The 27,539-nt window shown below is 39.9% G+C and overlaps 1 protein-coding gene and 1 pseudogene across 1 annotated transcript in view; one reads left to right on the top strand and one right to left on the bottom strand.

Moving 5' to 3' along the window:
- Nucleotides 1-15,048, bottom strand: part of LOC126095532 (beta-1,4-glucuronyltransferase 1) — a gene marked incomplete at its 5' end in the record, with an annotated part of 86,343 nt that extends 71,295 nt beyond the window's left edge. The window contains one exon of the mRNA XM_049910314.1: nucleotides 14,869-15,048. Within this exon, the coding sequence (XP_049766271.1) occupies nucleotides 14,869-15,048 (180 nt within the window). The remainder of the gene's footprint in view (nucleotides 1-14,868) is intronic.
- Nucleotides 2,863-2,980, top strand: LOC126096118 (5S ribosomal RNA; annotated as a pseudogene).
- Nucleotides 15,049-27,539: the final 12,491 nt, after the last annotated feature.

The raw sequence follows: 27,539 nt of genomic DNA, 5'->3' as shown, positions 1-27,539 counted from the left end.
TTCCACTACATTATTTAACATTTACGCCTTTCATCTGATCAGAATCAGGAACAGAGGACACACATTTCATTGGTCGTTTCCTACTTCTACTTATAGCACTTCCGTAAGGTGACATCTTCTGAAAGTACTTTAAGAACATATTCTACAATAGATATAGGAAACATTGGCCATCATGGGGAAATTAGTTCCCATAAAATCAGCCTAGTCAGCTCCAATCTACACCCATTTAGGACGGTTACTGAAAGACTGGCTCATTTTCTTCAGGCCGAACAAAGCTGGAAACTGGCTGAGGTGACCACCTCTTACGGGTGGTCAGAAAAAGACATGTTACATGCGTTGCTACACACTATCAGCAAGAGGCTTTGTCATCAAGAAAGGCAAGCAAGCATGTTCCACCAACTGTTACGCAAAGTCATTTCCCCTCTCTCTCGTGCACCACAACAGAATGAACACCACATTGACCAGCTATGCAGACTGAAAGTTGCCTGTTCATTTGCAATTGAACTTTTTCCTCGCAGTATTTTTCCTTTTCTTAATTCACAAAATTGTGTTTGCAACTCTATCTGCTTCGATCAATCGGAATATGCTCTTTAAGCAATCTCTGTTATTTAGACCGTTAACTACATTGTCGATGCCATGGACAGTACGTAGTTCGTTGGGTTTAAAAGCTGTAGTCGTGACGTTCGGTACACTATAAACAATAGCACATAGCCACGCCATTAACAGCCGAGCAGCACTAAACTGTTTACAGCTACCAGATAGTAGTACATGGCATAGTTACGTGCTGCCGTTTATGACACAAGAATAGTGTCGTAGGCGATAACAGGCGGCAGCCAGAAGATTTAACAACGCCAAAACGATAGAAAGTTTCCTCTTAGAACTGAACGCATGGGTGATCAGGTTGCTCCAGTTGCCGCTCCCAGTGGCTCAGAGGGGTGTGAACATTATTTCTTCACGCTTGTGAAATAGTAAAGAAATTGTTTTTCATAGGTTGTCAGATTAAAACAGGTGTGATTTGTACGTAGATAGCCAGCAACGTATTTTTCCACAGAATATACACTACCTGAAACAAAAGAAGTGAAGCATCCAAAAGGGCAGGAGGGTACGAGAGGGTATCTGATATTTCGGTGATTGCAATATCGAGTGAAATTTACAAAAAACTCGGCAGTAGGATTCCACTTATCAGTATGACGTTGCACCTCCACTGGCCTGGATAAATGCACTGAGTCGTTTAAAGGCCTGTCGTATCCTGAGGCAAGCTCACAAGCAAGTGTTGTAACCTGTCCCTGATAACCTGGATACTGGCTCTAGGACATAGTTGACGTCCAAGCTAGCCTCACATATGTTCTGTTTGGTACAGATCTGAGTATCGTCCTGACCACAGCAGTACCTCAGCACCACGCGAACATATATAGAGACATGTCGCATGTGTGGACGAACATTTTCCTGTTGAAAAATGGCAGAATGATACTGTCACATGAGAGATAACACATGAGGGTCCAGGATGTCAGTGATGTATTACTGTGCCATCAATTTCCCTCAGTCAACCAACCGTGACCTGAAGTCGCCAGGAGTAACAGCTCTGTACCTCTCCAAAACACTGGAAGGATGAGAGCACTTACAAAGTCGCCGCCATAGGCACCGACGATTTTCATCTGTGGTATCGCAGAACCGCGATCCATCGCTTAACACAATGCTACACTATTCAACCGCAATCTATGCTTCCTGGTTACAGCAGCAGCCCAAATACAGCCGTTTGTCGTAATATTTAAGAATCTTCAAAACCGTTTTTTACTAAAAAAAAGAAGACCTTACGGATTAATAGGCTGTTTGTGTTGTGGTGTTAATAGCAGCCTATGCATTGGATGCCTGCTGCTAGTCTCCGACCAATGGTACAGGACGACACTGAATATTGCAGGAAGTCTATTACTTTCTCTCATATGGCAGGTATCGATGTGAAAGACGTTAAGACGTGCTTCATACACAATACAGTGATCCTCCTTTTTGATGGTCAGAAGTAGTCGATCGGAAGCTGGCCTCATGTTCCAATACGGTCCAACATCAAGCAATTGTCGTATCAAAATGCCCTAATATCTGGATATCGCACGATTCAACCGGCCGAATGCAGATCCACAACGAGGTCCATTTCAAACTCTGTCAGGTGCTGATAACACTGTCTAACAAGTACTCAGTATCTCTGTGTTTTTCATCACAAAACATCTGATGCTGTTCATGGCCCTTGTACATTCCACCAGGCCTGGTAACAACACTGAACACAAGCAATAGTAATGCATTCTAGATGCCGTTTTACTCATCACTGAGAATTCCAACCCTAATCATTTACATACCTACCAATAATGTTTACATGCACGAAGTTACATTAACATCCAGCAGTGTCTTCTGTGTGCTTCACGTTTTTGTCAGGCAGTCTGTTTACCTTCCACACAAATAAATGGCTGAATAAGTGTTTAAGGGTTAGATTCAAATGATTTTTAATTAGTTGACATCGTGTCATTATTTCCGTAAAAATTATGTAAACAGGCGCTAAAATCCGACGATGTTCCTTTCTTCCTCAAGCATCCGTAAGGGAACTTTTATACTCCATTTTGTACCCTCAATGATACATCAGCTTAGTTATGTGTTAATTGCATTCGGAACAACTTAAACCACAGCAATATATTAATCAGTTTTTAATTATGTAAAGAGCAATTAGTGTATTAACTAATAATTCAATGAACATATATAATCCTTATTTTAAATCTGTTGTGCCCACGAAATGTCCCTGCACACCCCTTGAGTTAAGGGTAACTTCTGGTGGTACACATACCCCAGTTGTACATCAGTAGAGTTATAGTTCAAGCAGCCAACGGCCTTACCGCAGTGGTAACATCGGTTCCCGTCAGATCACCGAAGTTAAGCGCTGTCAGGCTGGGCTAGCGCTTGTATGGGTGACCATCCGGTCTGCCGAGCGCTGTTGGCAAGCGGGGTGCACTCAGTCCTTGTGAGGCAAACTGAGGAGCTACCTGATTGAAAACTAGCGGCTCCGGCCTCGTAAACTGATATACTGCCGGGAGAGCGGTGTGCTGACCACATGTCACTCCATATCCGCATCCAGTGGCTCTTGTCGGCTGAGGATGACGCGGCGTCCGGTCTGTACCGTTGGGCCTCCAAGGCCTGTTCGGATGTAGTTTAGTTTAGTATAGTTCAAACAATGAAAATACTATAGACTGATTTCACTCAGAAGAATGAGTGGGTAGCTCGTCAACTAAAGCATGAGAAAGTGTTTTCAGTTGAGAGTACGAATAAATGGTTCAGCTGACATACTACAGATTGGTTCACCTGAAAAGATAGGATGAATAATTCAGTCAATACGAAAAACTAAAACGGATTGTATCGACTTTTTTCAACCGATACGTAAAAGTACAGCTGAATGAGGCGATCGTTTTCCAACAACCGACTGAGCCATATGTTTACATTCAGTTATTCCCATCATTACGTGATGGACTTCGGTTTCAATCCAGTGAGTTTGAAGCGCAATGCTTCTATTCTGCAGCTGAGTTTTGATCAATGTGCGTTTAAGAAGAAGAGTTCAAACCACTGTCTTAATTTTCTCACCAGTTCTTATTTGTCTTTTGGGTCGAAAACAGAAGAATAAAAGATTGGATTTTAACGTCCTGTCGACAGCAGTCATTAGGTACTAAATATGGATTACGAAAGGAGGGGGGAAGGGAATCGGCCGTGCGCGATGCAAACGAACCAACCTGGCATTTGCCTGGAGCGATTTAGGAAGATCACGGAAAAACTAAATCTGGAAGGCTAGATGGAGATTTGAACTGTCATCTTTCCAAATCTTAGTCTAGTTCGTTAACCCCTGCACCACCTCGCTCGGTCTTTTCAGTCAAAGCCTGTTGTGAGTGAGGGTAGTGCTCGTGCAATCTTATCAATAAATTGCCAATGAGATTGTTATACTTCACAAGAAATATGGAACTGGGTTGAATGTACTGGGGAGACACACAAGATAGTAACAGGAAATTGACTAGTTAAAGGTTTTCACACCAATTCAAGATTAAGGAGCAAAAAAGGATTTTTATCATACCGTATCCCATACCACTGTTTTATAGAGAGTGAGATTCAGAAAATGTTACTGAAAAATGTCATCGAGCCTGCTGTCATACAGCCCATTTTGATGGTTCTTAAGAAAGTAGATCGTAGTAGGTTGGTGTTGAATTCTAAGCAAATGAAAATGAAACTGATGGATCATCGACGTTAAATGAGCTTTTTCAAAGATTTCGCGGTGTTAGAGTGCTGTTTCTCATTGATTTAGACAAGCTATCGGCAAACAGAGTTGCACCCCTCATGTCGAAAACTAGGAAGCATTTGTGTGTTATGGCTTTCGTTATCTATTTCGCAAGTTGCCCTTTGGAGCGAGAGGCACGTCAGTTCCATTTTAATAGTATTCTTCCAGCAGATTTGAGAATGTGTTGACAATGTGTTGATTGCCAAGCAGAGCTGGATAAAACACGCTGAGGTTTTAGACAGATTGTTGAATGTCTTCAGAGAGTATGGTGTCACTGTGGACATAGAATAGTCAGAGTTTCGTAGAAGTCAGGCGAAATTTCTTAAACACATTGTGACTGCATCGGAGGTTCCACCTAAACCAGATCAAATTGAGGCGATTCACGATTCTCTCGCTCCAGAAACGTGAAAACAGATTCGTGTATTCTTGGAATTAATTAACTTTTATAAAGTATTTATGAATTAGAACATTTTGGCTACACCATGACTGTATGCATTGATGGCTAGAACGCTTCTTCGGATTGCACAGGCAGTGTTTGAGGATGTGAAAGAGATTCTTCTGAAGCCTCCTCACCTGTCATATTCTGTTTTGAATATAGATTTTTGTCTAAGATCAAACAGTTCTAAGATCAATCTTGATGCAGAGCTCTTCCAATAATATGCATTAGATGGAGTTATGAAGTGCAATACTGTTGCTTTTATGAGTCAGCTGCTCATTAAGTGTGAACACAACTATTCAGTCTCTGAGCCCTGCCTGTTGTATGGGCATTTGTGAAGTTCAGGCGTTATTTATTTGGTCGAGTGCCAAGGTCTATATAGTATAGAATTTTTGATAAGTGCAAAGTTGACCTCTTTTGTTTATCCAGGTGGGTGTGTATTTACAAGAGTTCAGCTTCTCACTGATTTACACTTCTGGTAAAGATAATGTCATCACTGCTGCTCTTTCATGATCTCCTATAGAGTTGAGTAATAGGACCGAGGATGCTCATAAGCATTTGATTATTTCCGTGTGTGTTCACTTCAGCATAATGCACAAAAAATCCAGATAAAGATCCATCATTGAGATAGGTGACTATGAAGTTGAGAGAACAAGATAATGTTAAATTAAATATATTTACTTGGTTAGAGATGGGACTTTGTTTTGGACAGAAATGAAAATAATTGACACTGGGTTATTTGTCCTTCTAACAAATTAATCAACAAATTGATTTGGCACATGCATTTGAGTTAGGCACACTTTAGGTGAAGGAAATGTATTCACAAACTGCATGAGACGTGTTGGTTTCTGAACATGGCCAACTGTATCCATAAAGATTCAGCTTCATGCAGACCTTACTAAATAGTGAAACTGTCAACAATGCATTTACTTCCTATCATTCCACCGAGCTTCAGAGAGTTTGCGGCCATACATTTTTTTATTCCCTTCCAAGAATAAGGCAACATCAGTCTTATGTTTTTGTTGTTGCTGAGTTGGTTTCCAAGTATGTATAACTCAAGCTATTGAGGAGAGTCAGTCTGTTTTACAAGTGTTTCTAACTCACTTTCTTTATAAAACTACTCATGTTCAAAAAGTTATCTTCGACATTGTCCACAGTTTAGATCAGTAGTTTGTAAGCTTGCTTTGCGCAGCATAAGAATAAAGTCAATTTACATTTCATCTTACCATGGAACATCTAATACATCTGAGTGTCTCATGAACGAGCTTGGTAAATTATGTAGACTTTATTGCCAGAGGTGTCACAAATCGTGGAACTCATACATACACCCATTTCAAAATATAATAAATGAATTGCCAAACGATTCTACATCCTCAGCACCTGTATTAGTTCTGAGAAATCAGCTTCCACCGGACGAGATGTGGAAGAATGTACCACTACCAGCTTCTGGCAGACAGAGATGTGGTGATGAAGCAAAATTAGGTTTGGAAAACATCAGGAAGGGCGTTATGAGGGGCAAGACAAATGACAAAGGAAAGAGGGGTCCATGAAGTCATTCAGAGTAGAGGAGACGGTGCTAAAAATGTCATGTCGCATATACGATACAGCAAATGGGCGTTCACTTATACATGTGTTCTTTCCAGTACACTTAGGACCGAATATGGTGGAACATGAGTTTCACCCAAGCTCAGTTGCAACCGAGATTCCTAGGCGTAAGAGATCTCACGGAAATCATCACATCTGCAACATCAAGAGATTCAGGTAAAAAAGCTGTACAGATCTACATCTTACATTATGTAAGACTTTTGGATTACATTTGGTGTGATATCTGTTGTCTCCCCTTTTTTTATATATTTGCAGATCAATGAAACAAGGTCAACAAACTGACCTTATAAGAGGTTCACGTATGTTTACGACTGAATAAGGAATTCTGGAGAGACTTGTGTAAATGTAAAGGATGAAAATTAGATGGAAGGACAAGAAGATGAACGGAGAAAGTGTTAAAATCACGAAAAACAAATCAATATGAACAGAAAATTAAAGATGATACTCATAAGGAAAATAATCAGTGTAGTATAAGAGAAGAATTACTGAATGATAAATCGGGTGTTAAGGGATATAAGTGCAGATATTGTCACGATTAGTACATTAATATGTACCCACTTCAGTGTGTTAGCTGTTTTTTCTCTGTGTCTAGTAGTCTTCTTGCAAACACATCACATATTTACTACCTGAAGTTGTCTGCATGGTTGTATCTACACATCTAAGTGGACTGTTAAGATTAACATGAGAATCTCAATACATCCTACCATATTTTTATATGTTTGTTATGATGTATTGTGTACCATATTTTTTTAAGTTATTCTACAGGTAAAGTTGAAATTGTAGAAGAGATGCCTAAAAAATTGAAGTAAAAGGGCTGTAGATCATGTCATAAACAGATACAAGTAATGAAACTTGGTACTTATGTTCAACTTAGCTAGGAGTTATGGGTTAACTTAGATTTTATGTGGCGCTAATAATCATATAATCATGTGCAGTGGAGAGAAAGATAAATAATAAGTTCATGGATCCTTGACTGGGTACTTGTACCATGAATTTTATTTGTTGTTAGTAGAAATACAATAGGACTTATGATCCAATTTGCCCTTAAATAACCTTGATGATGATGTTTGGTTTGTGGGGCGCTCAACTGCGTGGTTATCAGCGCCCGTACAATTTCCCAATCTTTGCTCAGTCCAATTTCGCCACTTTCCTAGATGATGATGAAATGATGAGGACACCACAAACACCCAGTCATTAAATAACCTTAAAAGTAAAAGTGTTAGTGCACTCCATGGGCATGATGCCAACACTGACCTTGAATACATAACATCATTAAATTGGAACTTAGTTCGAAATTTAAAAATCAAAGATGGTATTGTTGGGAAATCCAAAAGCAAGTTGCAGGGCAATTCAGAAAAGTTTTCAAAAATTCAAAAATATCCAAGACAAGTTGCAGCCCCTCTCCTCTACCTGTCATCCCCTCCTCTCTCCACCAATCAGAGCCTGGTACCTTACAGGTCATTAAACTGACACAGCTAATCAAATTGTAATCCCATAGCAGCCATCTTGGCCATGCTCAAAAGTACTGGCCATGCACAAAAGTTTGAACACATTTTGAAATTTTTGTGCCATGTTCATAAGCATTCATCCAAAAGATTTCGTGAAAGGTGTATATTGCTTTATTTCCGCAACGATAAGTACTTTACATGTCAATAAAATAACACAACCAATCAGAACATAGTCATCTTGTCAGTGATCAAAATTATTGACCATGCTCAAAAGTATGGTGACACTGTAAACTTTTTTGTGCCACATTCATAAGTATTTATCAAACAAATTACGTAAAGTGTAAGTTGCAGCATTTCCACATTTTAAAGTACTTTGCAGATCATTAAAATCAGAACAGCCAACCATTTTGTAGCTATCTTGGCCATGCTCAAAAGGCTCTAAGCATTATGATTTTTTGCGGAATGTTCAAAAGTAATTATCTAAAAATTACGTAAATGATGTAATTTTCAATATTTCCACATCTAAAACTACTTTACAGGTCATTAAAGTGAAACAGCTTTAATATTTTTTTGTGTGGTATTCAAAAAATTTAAAAACCTCTCTCACACCGGCCTGATTTAGCTTCACTGACCAGGATAGTAAAAACATGCGTATATTAAGGGAATTTTCATTCACAAAGCAGGCTTATCACATTCACACAGTTCAATACTGTTCTATCCTGATTAAATTGAGCTCAACTTAAATTCCATAAGGCAGTGAAGCAATTTCGAAGTCTCGGTGCGACGAAAATTGTCAGTCGATCTCCTGAAAACATTTGTAATGATTATTAACTTACGGTGATCACATGGGGAAGACCGGAGATCGGCTGGTAAGACCATGTTAGCCTATTTATTTGAACTGGATATCTTGAGCATACAAACCGGCAGGTTCGTCCAGTGTAAATCAGACGTTCCCCACTGATCCCGTGCAACATAGCGTAGTAAGCAGCCACTGTCAATAATTATCAGTTAAATATTACGCGAACACACTTACTTTAGTTTATTTCATGTATTAAATTCCTTCTCATACAGAATCTCATCAAGATGGCGACTAACTCAACAATACATACATATACACCTTCCTTCTTTCACGGCTAATCGGCAAGATCTCCTTCATTCTTTTCGTAAGAGAAAACATAGATAGCAGAGAAGCTATTCCATGGAGTAAATGGACCTTCCAAGGAATAATAGGGCTTGAAACTACTTTGCATTGATAATCATCGTATATCAAAGTTTAGGAATCGGTAAGATAAGAAGAGATATTTCGAGATATTTACTGAGTTATACAATTTATAAAATTTCTGAAAATATCGCGGAGAGACCGCTGCAAGAGACATTACACAGCCAATCCCAATACTGCCCCAGAGCAGGCATCTTGGCCATGTTCAAAAGCATCCGAGTTATCTGAACTTTTTTCCACCATATTTAAACACATATATTCAAAAATTACATATAACGTCACTTGAGTATGTGGTTAGTTCTATTTCTGTATCATAGATGCTGTAAGACACAAATGTGCCTTAAATTAATTTATTCTCAAGTCTAAATTGTCCTATGATGCTTGTTAAATGTCACAGTGTTCTTTCCAGGTCTAAAACATTTGCAAACAATTCCCAGCAACACAAAAAATACATTGTTTACATCATGTATCACAAAGATTTACACACATAGACAGACACACGCACGCACACACATACTCACACACGCACTTCGTCAAATTTGATAGCTGAAACATGACTGTGGTTTCTCAAATAAAGTGCCACAATGCCATTACCTTGAACAGCCTTAAACTACTACCTTTGAACAACAAACCATACTAAAGACGATGTGCTTTTTTGAAAACACTAATATATTACATAACTTAAAATACAAGTTTGCGTAATACCTAAGAGCAACTTTATAAGCCATTAAATGCGAAATGCTTATTTTCAACAAGAGAAGACCAAGGACGTTGGTGATACAACAAGACAGAGATGAAACATGGCCTAAGATAAAGATGAGTAACTCGAAAATACAATCTTTTTAAACTGAAATAAAATAATAAAATGTAACCACCTTCAGCGTTTTGAATTATTTATATATTTTTTTTAATTTTCTGCCACATTACTTTTTTATTTTCCCGCCAGTGTCATCTTTGATTTTTAAATTTCCTGCTGCTCACCATATTGGCTTTTTTAATTTCCCACAACTTTCATACTGACGATGTTATATGTTCAAGGTCGTTGTTCTTGTTGATGTTGATGATGATGATGATGATGATGATGATGTTGATGATGATGATGATGATGATGTCATTGCCCCTAGCATTCAGGCAAACTGCCGTAACACTTTCACCTTTCAAGGTTATTTAAGTTCAAAGTACATCTGAAACTCTATATGATTCCTACTATTGTATCTACATAATATGATACCTCTGCTCCACACAGTCATGGATACTGTTTAGTTTTATTTTGTCTGTGATGTGAGGTATATTTTATAATGCCATGTGATTAGGTTACTATTTGCGGTTTCATATACCAAACCTTTTATTGTTACGAATTTAAAATGCTTGATAAATCAGAAACAGAATGGAATAACTAATTGTGTCTATAATAGGAGGTCAAACTTTGCGAGATTACATACATTAATGAAGCACACGTATATGTGCGAAGCATCTCCAGAAAGTAAGTACCATTTTGAAATAAAAAGGAAAAAACTCACAAAAACATTTTAACAGAAATTTAAGTTTACAGGAAAGAGCATTTCTTAATTTATTTTTCTAGATTGTTGCCACCATTGTTCAGACAATTGTCATAGCTGGAAACAAACTTTCTGTTCCTCTAATACAGCCACTGCTGAACACCATTTTTTTGCCTCATCATCGCTGTCAAAGTGGCTTTTTTTTTTTTTAATGACGCTTCAAGTTGAGGAACATGTGGTAGTCAGAAGGTGCGAGATCGGGCTGTACGGCAGGCAGTCGAACTGCTCCCAAACGAATTGTTGAATAAAGTTTTGGATGACACTAGCAGAATGAGGACGTGTGTTGTCATGAAGCAACAGAATGCCTTGACTGAGCACTTCACTCTTTTTGTTTTGTATTGTGCACCGAAGTTTTCTCAGTGTTTCACAGTAACGTACTGCACTGACTGTTTCACATCTGGGTAGGAACTCAACAAGCAGACTGCCATGTCTGTCCAAGAAAACAGTGCATACTTTTTATGCTGACGAAGTTGTTTCGAATTTTTGGACTGGAGCAAAGGGATCGTGAGTGCCTCCATTTCAGTGTCTGGTGTTTTAATTCTGAATTGAAATTAGAAACCAAAGTTGCATCACCGGTCACAGTTCTGTCTAAGAATTCGTCACCCTCATCACTGTATCAGGTAATAAATGTCAAATCACTGCCAAGTCCCTTAATTTTGTAGGGATTCGTAAGCATTTTCACAACCCAACGGGAACACTATTTATGAAAATTTAAGCGATTTGTGACAATCTCATGCAAAACAGTTTTCTGAAATTTTTGGAAACTGATCTCAACCGTCTGTTTATATGAATTTTCTGATTCACTTTCTCAGCCAAATAATCATTGTCAGTAAAAGGCCGCCCACTCTGTGCTTCGTCCATCATTTCTCCCTTCTCACCATTCCATCCCCTCATCAGTCTCTACAGGTTGACGATGAATTTCAGTTGGCTTAACATTCTTTGCATTCAAAAGTCATATTACAGAACGCGCTTTACAGTTGGCGGAATCAGAGATTGGCTTAAACATTTTGGACGACCAATAACAAATGTAAACATAACACAATCCAGCTATAATGGCGTCAGTGGAAAAATAATGAACCAGAGAGGTGAATGCGAATGTGTGTAACTGCGACACTAGTGCTATAGTGGCAGAATAATGAAATGGCACTAACATTCTATAAACGCCTTGTATGTTTTGACGTGTCATGAAAGGCCAATCAATTAATTTTCCTTGAAAATTTCCATGTAACAATCCATGGGGTGGACGGCATGATCAAAGCTGAGACTCACTGCACGAAGCATTGGCTGACTGATCAACTATTGGCTGGAGTCACAAATGACCGACTTTCATCGAGTGCACAGAGGACATTGGTGTTGCCGAGCAGAATGACACCCACTCCATCCTAGTGATGGAACCATTCTACTGTCCAGATGAGGTGCTAGCTGTATGATTGGCGCAAACGGAGGAGGTGAGGTCTTGGATCCCTCCAATAGATTCAGTAAGTCTGCTGTATCTGGAGCACGTCACGAACTGTCCGTCAAACGTCGGCATGGGTAACCACTACTGTGCATCAACAACGAACATCCGAAAGGTTCCACGTTCCACTCTGTACCACAGAGGCCAAATGAGATATTTTGGTATGCGTTCCACATTAATTTTAGGGAAAACTCATGAGTGATTTGTAAACTTGACATTCACAGAATGAATATGAAATAATTATGGAAAAATAAGTCAAACCTTAGTTATATGCACTATATTATCACAAACTTCTAACAATGAAAGAAACAAAGTGATTTGATGTATCTTGTCATAAATGTCTTCTAATAACGTTATATGTCCTGTTATTAATTTTATAATGTTTCCTGATGAATTTGGAAAAAAATATTTCGTTAAAACGAAGTGTTTTATTTGCTGCTTTTCCCTTACGCCGCTACAAGCTGTCAGATCGCTGTATTGTGCACACTTTTGGACGCTGACTGTGGCACATAAATTTTCTGAGAAAGCGTAAACAATTAACTGAATGAATTACGTTCTGCAGCTGCAAATCACTGCCAATAAATACCACTTCTTTGTATGAAATTAGGTTTCTAATGGGGGAGGGCAATTGGCTGCATTTCGGAAAATTGCTGCCCTCTGAGTACGATGTGAAATGATCTGAGAGATCATCGAAATATACTGTGGAATACATTATAGCAAGGGGCTTTCCAAATACCATATTAGTAGGGAAACCTGAATTTCTGTTCTGATTTTAATGGCTCAAGAAACTATTGATTTAAGTTTTTTTTTTTTTTCAAATCTGAAACCAGTGCTTATATATCTGAGAAAAATCCTTAATTGTACTGCTTGGAGCTAAAAGCCGAAAGCAAACACACTGTTCAATCGTCTGAGAGTTTCTTAATGAATCATTACGTAATTATTTAATGTTTGAACAGTTAACTACGCAAAATTCATTTCAGTCGTCCTTCGACTGTGTATTCATGAGTGTCTGTGACGATAGCGTTAAACATTCGTGGTGAGATTGCGTTTATAATTCGTTTACCTGGACATATATATATTACTGAGTAGGTTGAGAGGTTCCATGCCCTCTTTTGCATGTCGCCTCTCATTTTCATCAATTTTATTAATGTTCTATGTCATTGCACGGTACTAACAGACCGAATAAGGTTATGGTAATGTGAGTATTTGTACTGAGAGCTCAAAAAATACTTTTCGCTTGATTCCTAAACATGTTGGGTTAGTTCACTGGATGGCCTGTGCGAGGCGAGCATAGGAGGACGCGGCATACTGCGTTTCCGGTTTGGGGCTGCACTTCCCTGAATTCTGAGGAGTTCGTACAATAGGATTACACGCCTGGCGGAACGACTGACGTCGGTCGAGTTTCGCCTATTGTATGCAGGGCGAAACGACCTGCGAGACGTCTGAGCGTCGCCGCAGTTTATGTGTTTACCGTCCCGGCGGTCCGGAACGAAGATTCCTAGCACCAACTGACCGCATTCGCTATTGGCGCGAATGATGTTGTGAGACAGTGTGGGGGAATTGAGGAATCCGAACTGAATGCTGATTCGCAGTTTTCGAGAAGAGTAGGGAGTAGAGCAATGTTGGCTTCGCTCTTGCGTTGCGCAGGCAGGGAATTGGGGATCTGATCTTCGTCGGAGTCGGACGGTCTTGCGACTTGGTCGCTCTTTTTCGGAAGAACTTCGAATTCTCGGACAGCCTTCGTGGCCAGGGGTTGACACAGAGTTGCTGCACGGCAGAAGTCGGCGCCTACATCATCAGTACGCTGCTCACCGACGACGTGCTGCAGATTTCAGTACTGGTACAGTATTTTGCGGCTCTGGCATTGTAGGACCTTATCAGTTTTATACTGAATCCCTCAGCAGCACGCGCGCTCGCTTTGCTACAAGTCCACCTTACTTGTATCTCCATGTGATCCCGTTTGAGCTCTCACTAATAATTGCAATACTGCTATATAGTCGGGAGATTAATATTTGATTCATTAGGACCTCCAGCCATTATCGTCAATCTATTGCATTACAGAGAGTAAGAGCCCCATGTTCTCGAGCCATCTCTTATGCTCATAATATTTCAGTATACCTTATCCTTTAACCCACTGTCTGTGTCGATAATCATGTACATTTATGTTCTGATGTATAATAAATCTCATTGTAATATTTAATCCGCATATCATTTCATAGATATATGTAGAATCCCATTTCCTGTTGTTTATTATGATAAAATTCTCTTTTTTCTAAGTAGATCACGATTTTTATTAAATTATTGTGAGTGTGCACTCCTTATTTTACCAACCAGCAGGGTTCACCATCATTTTGTTCCGTTAGCGTTGCGCACATAATCAATTAGGTGTTATGTAAGGAGGGGGTCGAGTGCATGTCCAGTTCTCATGCAAAATTCGTCTGAATTAAAGAGGCACCTCGCAAGCTTAATAGTTCAGGGCTTCATTTGACTGCCTAAGGTATTAGTTCTGTTTTCAACACACGCACACACCTTACAACCTATAGTGCTCGTTTGTGCAATTCCTGATGCCAGAAACAGAAACACTGAGTAGATCAGTGTAGCTCAGAGTCCTGCCCTGAACCACAGTGCAGCTTGCCATTTTCTAAATACATATATATCATTTACAGAGGTGAAAAGAACGATTTTGACAGAAAGAATGTCAGGATCTACTGAGGATAGAAGACTGGGCATTTAGGCTCGCAGCTTGACGCTTACCCACTGATCCACCTAGCCTGACTGCTGTTGCCCTGTCGTTGTCGCTTCTCGACATACTCCTGCCGGCTTGCTGCGGTCGCGGTCCAGTGATTACCTGCACGAGCGAGCTGAGCCTCTCGAGGGAGCTCTGCGTGGCGAGGCAGACGGGCCAGGTCGCGGACAGCTCGGCGAAGCGGTCCCCGGGCACCAGCGAGTCCACCACCTGGTAGAGGCGGCGCGCGTCCCAGCGGGCCAGCCGCAGGTCCCGGAACGGCGACGCCGCGGGCGTGGGCGGGCACGACGCCTCCGCCACCGCCGCCGCCTCCTCCACCCCCCTGCGCGGTAACAGCAGCGCTGCAGTCCTCCTGGACTGAGAATGTCGTCCGCAAGGCGCAGAGACCCTGGTCACCAATGTCCATAATACCTTCATATATGACACGATCTTACAGACTATCCTGAGAAATGGATACTTCTGAAGGAAAACACCTTGTTCCTCAAAAATTTACCAAACAGCACTTGTCTGAAATATAATTCTCTGTTGCACAGAAGATAATTTGTACATCCGCACATGTTATGAAAATGGTTTTGTGTGTATATACACTACTGGCCATTAAAATTGCTACACCACGAAGATGACCTGCTACAGACGCGAAATTTAACCGACAGGAAGAACATGCTGTGACATGCAAATGATTAGCTTTTCAGAGAATTCACACAAGGTTGACGCCGGTGGCGACACCTACAACGTGCTCACATGAGGAAAGTTTCCAACCGATTTCTCATACACAAACAGCAGTCGACCGGCGTTGCCTGATGAAACATTGTTGTGATGCATCGTGTAAGGAGGAGAAATGCGTACCATCACGTTTCCGACTTTGATAAAGGTCGGATTGTAGCCTATTGCGATTGCGGTTTATCGTATCGCGACATTGCTGCTCGCGTTTGACGCGTTCCAATGACTGTTAGCAGAATATGGAATCGGAGGGTTCAGGAGGGTAATACGGAACGCAGTGCTGGATCCCACCGGCCTCATATCACTAGCAGTCGAGATGACAGGCATCTTATCCGCATGGCTGTAACGGATCGTGCAGCCACGTCTCGATCCCTGAGTCAACAGATGGGGACGTTTGCAAGACAACAACCATCTGCACGAATAGTTCGACGACGTTTGCAGGAGCATGGACTACCAGCTCGGAGACCATGGCTGCGGTTACCCTTGACGCTGCATCACAGATAGGAGCGCCTGCGATGGTGTACTCAACGACGAACCTGGGTGCACGAATGGCAAAACGTCATTTTTTCGGATGAATCCAGGTTCTGTTTACAGCATCATGATGGTCGCATCCGTGTATGGCGATATCGCGGTGAACGCACTTTGGAAGCGCGTATTCGTCATCGCCATACTGGCGTATCACCCAGCGTGATGGTATGGGGTGCCATTGGTTACACGTCTCGGTCACCTCTTGTGCACATTGACGGCACTTTGAACAGTGGACGTTACATTTCAGATGTGTTACGACCCGTGGCTCTACCCTTCATTCGATCCCTGCAAGCCGGCCGGAGTGGCCAGCGGTTCTAGGCGCTACAGTCTGGAGCCGCGCGACCACTACGGTCGCAGGTTCGAATCCTGCCTCGGGCATGGATGTGTGTGATGTCCTTAGGTTAGTTAGGTTTAAGTAGTTCTAAGTTGTAGGGGACTGATGACCTCAGAAGTTAAGTCCCATAGTGCTCAGAGCCATTTGAACCATTTTTTGATCCCTGCAAAAACCTACATTTCAGCAGGATAATGCACGACGGCATGTTGCAGGTCCTGTACGGGTCTTTCTGTATACAGAAAATGTTCGACTGCTGCCCTGGCCAACACATTATCCAGATCTCTCACCAACTTAAAACGTCTGGTCAATGGTGGCCGAGCAACTGGCTCGTCACAATACGCCAGTCACTACTCTTGATGAACTGTGGTATCGTATTGAAGCTGCATGGGCAGCTGTACCTGTACACGCCATCCAAGCTCTGTTTGACTCAATGCCCGGGTGTATCAATGCCGTTATTACGGCCAGAGGTGGTTGTTATGGGTACTGATTTCTTAGGATCTATGCACCCAAATTGCGTGAAAATGTAATTACATTTCATTTCTAGTATAATATATGTGTCCATTGAAAACCCATTTATCATATGCATTTCTTCTTGGTGTAGCAATTTTAATGGCTAGTAGTTTACATATATTCCACATCTCCTCATAAACCACGAGATCGATCGCAACCACACTTCGTACACATATCACTCAAAGTCTGGAAAGAATCGCTGTCGAGGTAAGAACCACCTACCTATCAAAGAGGTGGGGCTGGGTGAAGAAAAGCAGTATAGCCCACAATGTGCGAATGTCCATACTTTAATCATATATCATTTGAGAATGACAGCACTTATCGACTTATAACAAATTTTACACATGATTTCAAACCTTTAAGAAAACTTTTTCTCTGCAATGCCCCCCACATAATGATCAAAGGAAAAAAGTTAATCGCTTACTATATTTTCGCTGACCATCCAGTAAAATTATCACATGAAGCACGACGTTTTAGTTTATTACTACTTTACTACTGACTGTATTCGTGAAATATTTTGCAGACAGTATTGATATATAAAACTGAATGTGCAAGAAAAATTGTATCATTGTACTACACATAGTACAGAAGATACGACGTCATAAACATCGAACAGACGATTGGAGAAAGGAAAGAGAAGAAATTTGAGAGTGGGGAGGATAGGCCGAATGAACAAAGTGTGGGGAGAGAAGCTGATGGACAAAGAGAGAGGGGGGGGGGAGGAGTTGGAATTAGAGGCAAGAGGAGTGCACAGACAGAAGCGGAAGGAGAAGACGGATTGACAAAAGGTAGGGGAAGGAGATGGACAGAGAGATGGACAGGAGGAGATGAACAGAGAATGGGTGGTAGAGGGGGTGGACGGAGAGAGGGGGTGGAGATGGACAGAGAGGGGGTAAAGAATGAGATGGAGAGGTGAAGGAGAAGATGGACTAATAGAAAACTGGAAAAAATACATACATTGGCAACATCGCATAGTCAGCTAGTAGTAGATAAAGGGAACAGGTACATTTCGTCTTCCTCAAGTTCCAAAAATAGACTAAAATACAGATTACACCGTCAGATATGTAGCATCTTTGGTTGCATTATGATCGCAGTCAATTATTTCACGATCAGATCTATGGACTGAATGACTGTGATCATAAAACAGCCAAAATGAATTGACTTTTAATAACACTATGATTCCTCAACAGCTCCAGATTTAGAAGAAATTATATTCTCATTTAAATACAACCATGTAGCCGGCGAGAATGGAATTAAGGCAGAATTATAGAAAGCCCTAGGCAGATATGACGTTCTTGAACTAAAAAATATAATACACAGACAAAAAAAATCGCAACACCAAATGTAGAGTAAAGAAATTTTAAGAATACATTTGTCCAGTTATCATATTCAAGTGATTAACATTGCAAGATCAGAAGTTAATGTAAATGTGAGATAAGCCATTGCAAATGTGAATTTCTCCTACATTAATAACCGACGTAACCGCTAGAACGTTGAATGCAAGCATGCAAACGTGCATGCATTGTGTTGTACAGGTGCTGGATGTCAGTTTGTGGGCTGGAGTTGCACGCGTATTCCACTTGGTCGGTTGGATGACGCTGGAATTGTCGTCCGATTAAGTCCCATACGTTCTCGATTGGAGACATATTTGGTGAGCGAGCAGGCCAAGGCAACATGTCGATACTCTATACAGCATTTTCGGTTACAACTGCGGTATATGAGCGAGCCTACGGTCGCAGGTTCGAATCCTGCCTAGGGCATCGATGTTTGTGATGTCCTTAAGTTAGTTAGGTTTAAGTAGTTCTAAGTTCTAGGGGACTGATGACCACAGATGTTAAGTCCCATAGTGCTCAGAGCCATTTGAACCATTTTTATGAGCGAGCCTTATCCTCGTGGAAAACACCTCCTGGAATGTTGTTCAAGAATGGCAGCATAACAGGTCGAAACATCAGATTGACGTAAAAATTTACAGTCAGGGCGCCTGGGATAACCACGAAACTATTCCTCCTGTCATACGAAATTGCAGCCCAGACCATAGCTCCAGGTGTAGGGCCAGTGTCTCTAGACTGAACTGCAGGCCCACAACTGGCCTACTTCTGACCAACAGACGCCCATCACTGGCACCGAAGCAGAACCAGTTTTCAACAGAAAAAGGAACAGATCTCCACGTGCTCTACCATAAGCTATTGCTTGCTAATTGTGGTGTTTGGGGTCAGTGGAAAGCATGCTACGAGGCGCCTGGCTCTGAGCTGTACGTTGTGTCACTGTGGAGCCAACTGCTGCTGAAATTGCTGCTGCTGATGCAGTGCGATGCGCCAAAGCCCGGGCTCCTTGCGGCCGTACATTCTCGTGATCACCGCTAGTACATTTACAGTGGATAGCAACATCGCAAAAGAAACATTCAGGTTTTCGTAGCCCTATTGCACGACGTCGTTGAAACTCAGTGAGGTGTTGATAATGTTGTCTTTGTCGCCTTAAAAGGCATTCTTGACTGAGATCGTCTCATCACGTCCAACCACAAAGATAACTAACGCTCTCGACCGTCACAACCTCTATTTTCAGCAAACTCATTTGCATCCTCATACAGGCCCTACTAGCGCCATTCTTATGTGACTGATGCGAAATCAGAAGACATCATCTTTTATAAGTAAAAACACGCCTACCAACTTGAGTTTACGTCGCTCAACTCCTTCTTGGTGTTTCGATTTGCATCCTCATACAGGCCCTACTAGCGCCATTCTTATGTGACTGATGCGAAATCAGAAGACATCATCTTTTATAAGTAAAAACACGCCTACCAACTTGAGTTTACGTCGCTCAACTCCTTCTTGGTGTTTCGATTTGCATCCTCATACAGGCCCTATTAGCGCCATTCTTATGTGACTGATGCGAAATCAGAAGACATCATCTTTTATAAGTAAAAACACGCCTACCAACTTGAGTTTACGTCGCTCAACTCCTTCTTGGTGTTTCGATTTGCATCCTCATACAGGCCCTACTAGCGTCATTCTTATGTGACTGATGCGAAATCAGAAGACATCATCTTTTATAAGTAAAAACACGCCTACCAACTTGAGTTTACGTCGCTCAACTCCTTCTTGGTGTTTCGATTTTTTTCCATTGGTGTAGATAAAATCTGGGAGAAAGAAGAAATACAAGAACACAGGAAAACAGTCAATGTATACCCAACCCATGTGTACGTGTCAGACTAAGAAAAAACTAAATTGCACTTTATTATTTTCGCCATTTGCCCCTGTCGTCTATGAACCAAGGGGGAAACAGCTGCCTCGGTGCCGGTTTGGATAGCGTCATTTTGCCACGCGTGATATATTGTAAACACAGCGGCATGCGAATAGTTTACAAACTTAGCCGTTTCGGAAATGCTTTCACCCTTGGCCCGGAAGCCAATAGTCATGTCCATTTTGACGTCAGATAAATCGCTCAATTTCCGCATTTCGACAACGACTGCACTGTTTTCCTTATTCCCCAACAAAATTTATATACTCTCCGCTGCTAGTGACGCCACGTGCCGCCTGTGTGAGGTTACTGCACGTTCTCGTCCACATAGGCGATGGTCTCATTAATGTCTCTGGACAGTGTAGCTATAGAGGCATATTGTTTTTGCGAGTGATAAAAAAAAATAAAAATAAAAAAAATCTAATACACTGTTCAATCGCGCAAAATCCATCTAGAGTCACAATTAGGGGAATATCGAGGTTTATTTCGAAATAACAGATCATGTAGCTGACATATGGAATCTAAAATCTTTTCTGCAAATGAGGCAACCAAGGAACAAAGATACAACATTAAAACGTAAATTTCGTTTTCTGTACTTGTAAATTGTCTTTGGATGCACCATACCATGGATGTTACAAGTACTGTTGTACGGTTCATTTAACCTTTGGCGCTGTCAATGTCACCATTTACTACTGTACTTAAACGTGCTTCAAACGTAAGTACTATAGTACAGCCAGTTTAATCTTTAGTGCTATCAACTAGCTTTAAACGTAAGTCACCATACTGCAAATAGAATATGTACTTAACGTACCGTTAATTTAAGTTTTCTGTGTTATCTCAGTTTTTATCTTTTATAGTGTACTTTCTGATAATACTCTTGTTCATGTGAAGAGTGAAACAGGTAAATAGTAATTACTAAGTGTGTCTTGTGACTGTTCTCAAAAACTCATTTGCCTTTTATTGTTGTGAACACCAAAACGGAAGTACCCAGCTTAATGTTGACGATATACAAAGAACGCTATGCTCACTCCAGAGACATTTCTAATCTGTGGTCGTAAAAAGATACTGCCTGGCAGGAATTAGAAACGAGTATCGCGCCTTATCAGTGACCAGGAATTGTTGCAGTCAGTAAACGGAGCTCGATGTCAACCAGTTTCCGTCCAAGCGTCGTGAAGGTAATCGTGTGTGTGAGACACTATAGCATACTACGTAATACCATAGCACAGCACTTCTATTGAAATATTTGATTCCATTCCCTTTCACGAATGTAGTTTCTTTTTATGTACGATCAGTTTCACTATAGTCTAAGAATTATAAAATAAACGTGGCAAATGGATATGTTATAAACGCAATACTGACTAAAATAGTTAAAAACAATTTTACTACATCTGCATAGTAGACACTGGGGCAATGTTTGGGGTTTTATATATATCGATCCATTGAAAATGTATGAGTAGCTACAAGAAATCTTTGAAGTGCAAACGCTCTCTGACAACAGCAACAACAATAATAAGAGGTGGAGTAGCTGTGGGTGAGAAAGGGCGCAAGTGTTGTTGTTCTGGCGCAGCATATATATGAGCAGCAATTTACTGCGTTTGCGAGAGACACTACAAGTTCCAAGAACCGCAGTACACTGGTGACACAATGATCTTTCAAGAGCAGTACTTGCCACAGCAGGTATAATGAATATTTTCAACTGGAGACGAGGCATTGTATTTCAGCTGCATTGTAATGTAACTTCAGCCAACGATCTTATGCTTCTAAAATATAAGAAGGAATCACTTTATACTTTTAGCTCTGTAAATGGTTTACCTATGTTTTGGGTGATTTTTGACAATGTTATATTCATGTGAACTTTAATTTAAATCTCATAGTCGTCATTACCCCAGGTCATCATTACCTGTAACACGATCCATGTCCTACTACCCTGTGTTTCTAGTGTCATATTATCAATGAAAATTTTTATTAATGTTAAGGAGAATAACGTTGCTAAAATAATTAAAGTTCTTCTGGAGAAAAAAGTTCATATCATTGCTAATTAATTTCAGACGCTAAATAAGATTGAGCTACAACAATATTTTTAATATGCAATAATAACTTATATCATATTTTTTACAGTTCACGGTGATCGCTACTATGCCCAATATTTTTGCAAATATTACCAACCCAGGCTTAGTCCATAATAGCAAATATACAATGGAGACTGTACTGCATGAACCATTTTGTAAACTTCCTTATCAAACATGACTGCTTAAGAAAGAATAGGCACAAAAGGAACTAGACAATGGAAGAATGAGTAATCACTGAAACATTTAAAAGCTAATTCAATAAAACAGTAATTACTAAAGACAAAAATGAGGACAGATTTACAAGGGTGATAGACGCACAGACTCTAAACAAAGTAGATTGTCTTGCATTTGCAAATGACATGCCATGTATTACAGAATCACTTTATAATGCACACGAACAAATCACAGAGCTACAACGTCAAGCAGCAAAAGTGGATTTAAAAATACCAGTTGAAAAAACAGAAGTTCATGACAAAGATCAGTAATACACCTCAAAAGCTTAAAATGAATAACACTGCACTATCTAAAGTAAAGTGAATTAAAAATAACTTGGAGAACTGATGTCAGACAACTTGAAGGAAAAGACAGCAACAGCGAACAGCAATAGCGATTAGAGCACATAAAATGTATAGGATCTTTCAGATAACAAGAAACATCTACACTAGAAAATCTTTATCCTGGAACACAAAACTGGAACACTAAGGAATAGTGGAAAGATCAGAAATACTCTATCCAGCAGAAACTCTTAAACTAGCTTCAAAGGGAGAGCTTGAAAAATTATAAGAAAATGAAAGAAGAACCCTAAAAATCAGCAGTGAACCAGAGTACAGATTACGACGTAATATATAGAACTATACCTGGAAGTTGAAAACGTAACAGAGAAGTGAGAGATTTAAGTTCTATGGACACACTTGCACGATGAATAATGACACAATAACCAAACAGATATTTAACTTACTAAATCATTGCAAATCCCCAAAATCACATGGCTGAGAGGAGTAGGAAGAGATATAGAAAATGAAGGAGTCGACTTAGGTGAAATAAAAAATAAACACTTTTTCAAAGAAGCAGTAGGTAAAGGGGTCTCCTAGGAAAGAAAAAATCAAGAACTGGAAGATAGTGGACACAAGAAGAGGAGTAACAACTTACTCAAAGGAAGAAAGAAGTGTGGGCCCAGAGGAAACTACAAACAAAAACAAAGAAAAAGAAAAAATGTGGATTTATCATGCCCTCCAGAACGGTTATTTTCAATTTTAAAAATGACCATTCAACTCACATTGATAAATGAGGAATAATATTCTTTCACGATAAAGCTAGTATCGTGATCAAGCCCAACAAAGAGGCAAAAACAGAGACAAAAATAAATAAATAACTGGCTCCCATTTAATCCTCTATATATTACCTAAGAAGACCCAGTTCTTTGAATTCTGTACAACGTAGGTTGCATCATCATCATCATCAACAACAACAAAAGGGAACTGGGTACAGAAAACACAAAAAAACTTATGTTCATAATTCCTGAGTGTGAACAAAAGTAAAGTCTACTATTCCGAACGTTACTCTTGCACAAGAATAACTACCTTATGGAACCGAAAACTGACAACACATTCTACTCTATATACAATATTTAAATACAAAATGTCAGTGTATGCTTGGGTCATATTTCTTTGAGTTCATTGTAGATTAATATTAGAGTCTTCCTTATCATAATCGTTTCATAGAGACATAATCTAACGTCAGTCACGCATTTGGCAATTTCTCATTAGTGATTCAGGCCTGTTTTTGTGGCTGCGACTGAAGAGACGTAGAATCACGAGGTCTGAAAGTTGGGGGATGTATTGCGACACAATTCCACTGAATTCCCACTGCTTTCGTAAATCAAAGCTCATTTGCAAGCACTGAATCTATACCTAATCGATTGCTTCAGTGGGCCCTTTGTTAATCATTAAATTTTAGCGTTATGAAAGTTGGTTATGGTCTAATGTAATAGACGCTTTGGGCTACAACATAAATTTGCTTGAAACTATTTGTATGTTTTCATATTGCCCACTTTACATATATTTATTTCATAAGCTTTCTTCGCGTGATTTAAGTTTCACGTTTGGTTTTCCTTTTCGAAATTATCCCCAGCATTACTTACATCAATTGAAAGATAGTTTCGCCTCTTATTCGCAATGATATATGTCTGAGGTTTTCTGTAGCATAATTTCCATGAACTAACCTTGCAGAAACAGGTAACAGAGCACTGCTTTTGACCTTCTGACGTCGTCTTTTTAAGTCGTTCTGAAGTAATTGAGGCATCACAGTCGATACATTAGGTCGAAATACTTGTACAGAAATACTTTGTTTCAAATGAAAGATGATATTTTAATTACTATTTCTTAATTAAATCTTCGGTACTGAAGTTTTAGAAACTGACTTGGCAAAATCGAAATCCATACTCTGACCATTTTGTAGTGATTTTCATTTTTGGAGACTTTAATCTTTCAGCTCCCTTGTCATCCTGGCTTAGCCAGTCTAAACTAATATATAAAGTGGAAAGTTTTTACAAAACTCTCGAAAAGTTCTTGGCTTGTACCCTATGCTCTAATAAATATTCAGATGGACACAGGCTATATATATATATTTTTTAAACAACAATGTACACGTTTTGTCGAAAAGCAATGGCGAAGGTAATGGATAAATTGTGGGTAGGCTTACCTTGTAAATTTTTAAAACAGGCGTTACATGTGTCGCGTCTTCTTTGTAGGAAAGGTGTCAGTCACGATATCTTTATTTCTGATCGCTTTTAAGTCGCTTAACGAGATTATTTTCTATGGCAATTGTGCAGAGAGAGTTTAATCTACAATTTGTCAGTAAATCACGAAGGCCATTTTTTATTCCTTTAAGTGTGCTCATACTTCTTTCAGAAGAAGATGTAGTGACAGCGAATGTAAGAATCGATTTGATGAGCTTCATTACTTCGCCATAAATGTTTTTATCATTGCCCATTATGAATTTAAGAAGGTCTGCAGGTTGGCAAATATTTATCTTTGTCAATATAAATGTTTCCTAACTCATTTTCCAGACTTTCTCTGTTAAATATTTGGTAAGCTGTGAGGGGGCCGTTCAGTTGCATTGTTGGGAAATTTGGTTTATAATTTCCGAACTGATTCGGACTGATTGTTATTAAAAAAACAGTATAAACTAAATATTAGGATCATTGCCAAAACACATTTCCATTTGCACCATCATGTTATCTAAGGCCTCATAAAACAATACCTTAAAGGACTAGAAGTCACGCTCACTGACACTAGCTTCACTGTGAAATTTGTTGTTACAGCTTCCAATACATGAGATCACTGTTTTATCTCAACTCATATCCGTTAACTAACTTGTGGTCTTCTTGATTTCAGCATTGCGGGTACTAATACCACATGCGATTTTATGTTGAAGAAGTGCACAGATATTTGTCAACATACACAAATATTTCTTTATAATGGCAAAGCAGGACAAGGAGGTGAGTTTCATTACGAATGCTAAGCAAGCCAGAAGCGCTCTTGAACGACTCTTCATCATCCGTGGTGATACCTTGAAAAATGTCTTTCAACATATGGTATTTAAGAAATGTCTGAACAGCGCGTGAATTGCAATTCCAGCGTTTAGCATATGTTTGAGGCAATCTGAATACTTTACTTTCTAAGAGTTGAGTTACCTTTGAGGGACTGCTAAAAAGTGAATGGAATGGTACAAGACTGTATATGAAAAACCTTACTGCTTTCATATTTTTAGGACAATGTAAAAGCACCAGTCTAAGTTTATGAACGTAACTGTGAGAAAGTATAGCTCATGGACATTTTTACTGACCAAAATTTTTGACATCTCCATGTTTACGTGCCATTAACGAGGCTCCATCGTATGTTAGACTCACTATTTTGTCAGGAACTAACAAAACACCATGTGTGTTGTATACAATTTCTGATCAATCCTGAGCAATTTTGTCAACATTTCAAAAACCCATAACTCTTTCTATGGGAACGTATTGTGTACAAAACCTGAGAAGAATTCTCATTTGTAACTTACAAGAAATATCCAGGGTTACGTCTGCTTGCACTCCAATAAATTCAATTGACGGTAACTCTTCATTACTGCAATCACTGACATCGGTAGCCGATTCAATTAATCTGTTTTGAATTGTGTTTGATGTTCCTTTGAACCCCTATGTGTTTTGGAAGTGATCACAAATAAAATTTTCCTGGGAAGGCAAGAGTACAAACAAATCAAGGTAATTCCCTTCATTGGCGGAACATTCATCTTCAAAGTTTGCTCGCCCAAGATACAAAAACATCACAAGTCTCTCATTTAAGAATCGGTTTTGTTTCACAATTGCATCATGTTTTATGACTAGAAGCTTGAATGTTCAGTTCGACCCACCAATTAAAACTCTCTTGTGTCTGAAAGTGCTATGTTGAATTTTGGTGTTTCTCGGTTTCTGTGTAAAAATTTTGTCACAGATACTCCACACATACTCCAAAAGAAGCTGATGTTCTTTTCGAACTCCTGATCCACCAAACAAAATAAATGTATAATAATAAAATTTATTTCTTACAGTGCCACCTATAAGCCAAGGATATTTTGTGTACTAAGAAAACAAATTTTCTGTTTTGTTTCCCATCACCTATTTTAATGTCTAAGAGCGGTGTGAATCGCTTGTCTTTATGCGCTCATTTCACAAGTCGAACTTATAAATCGTTTGTCAATTGATTCACGAAATAACGGCATAAGCCATAATACACTGCAGCGCCAAAGAAACCGGCATAGCCATGAGTATTCAAATACAGAGGTATGTTAACAGGCAGTATACGGCGCTGCGGTCGGCAACACCCGTATAAGACAAGTGCCTGCCGCAGTTGTTAGGTCGGTTACTGCTGCTACGATGTCAAGTTATCAAAATTTAACCGAGTTTGAACGTGGTGGTATTATCGGCGCAAGAGCGATGGACACAGCAACTCCGAGGTAGCGATGAAGTAGGGACTTTCCCGTATGGCCATTTCACGAGTGTACCGTGAATATCAGGAATCCAGTAGCACATCAAACCTCCGACATTGCTGCGGCCGGAAAATGATCCTGCAAGAAAGGAACCAATGACGACAAGAAAATCACTCAACGTGACAGAAGTGTAACCTGGAAATTGCCGCAGATTTAATTGCTGGGCCAACAATAAGTGTCAGGGTGCGAACAATTCAACAGAACATCATCGATATGGGCTTTCGGAGCCGAAGGCCCACTCGTATGCCCTTGATGACTGCACGACACAAAGCTTTACGCCTCGCCTGAGCCCGTCAACACCGACATTGGACTGTTGATGACTGGAAACATGTTGCCTGGTCAGATGA

This window comes from Schistocerca cancellata, chromosome 8, assembly GCF_023864275.1.
Source record: "Schistocerca cancellata isolate TAMUIC-IGC-003103 chromosome 8, iqSchCanc2.1, whole genome shotgun sequence".
Classification (NCBI taxonomy): Eukaryota; Metazoa; Arthropoda; class Insecta; order Orthoptera; family Acrididae; genus Schistocerca; species Schistocerca cancellata.
Note: the sequence above shows the minus strand (reverse complement) of the source record. Positions and strands in the feature narration are given on the sequence as shown.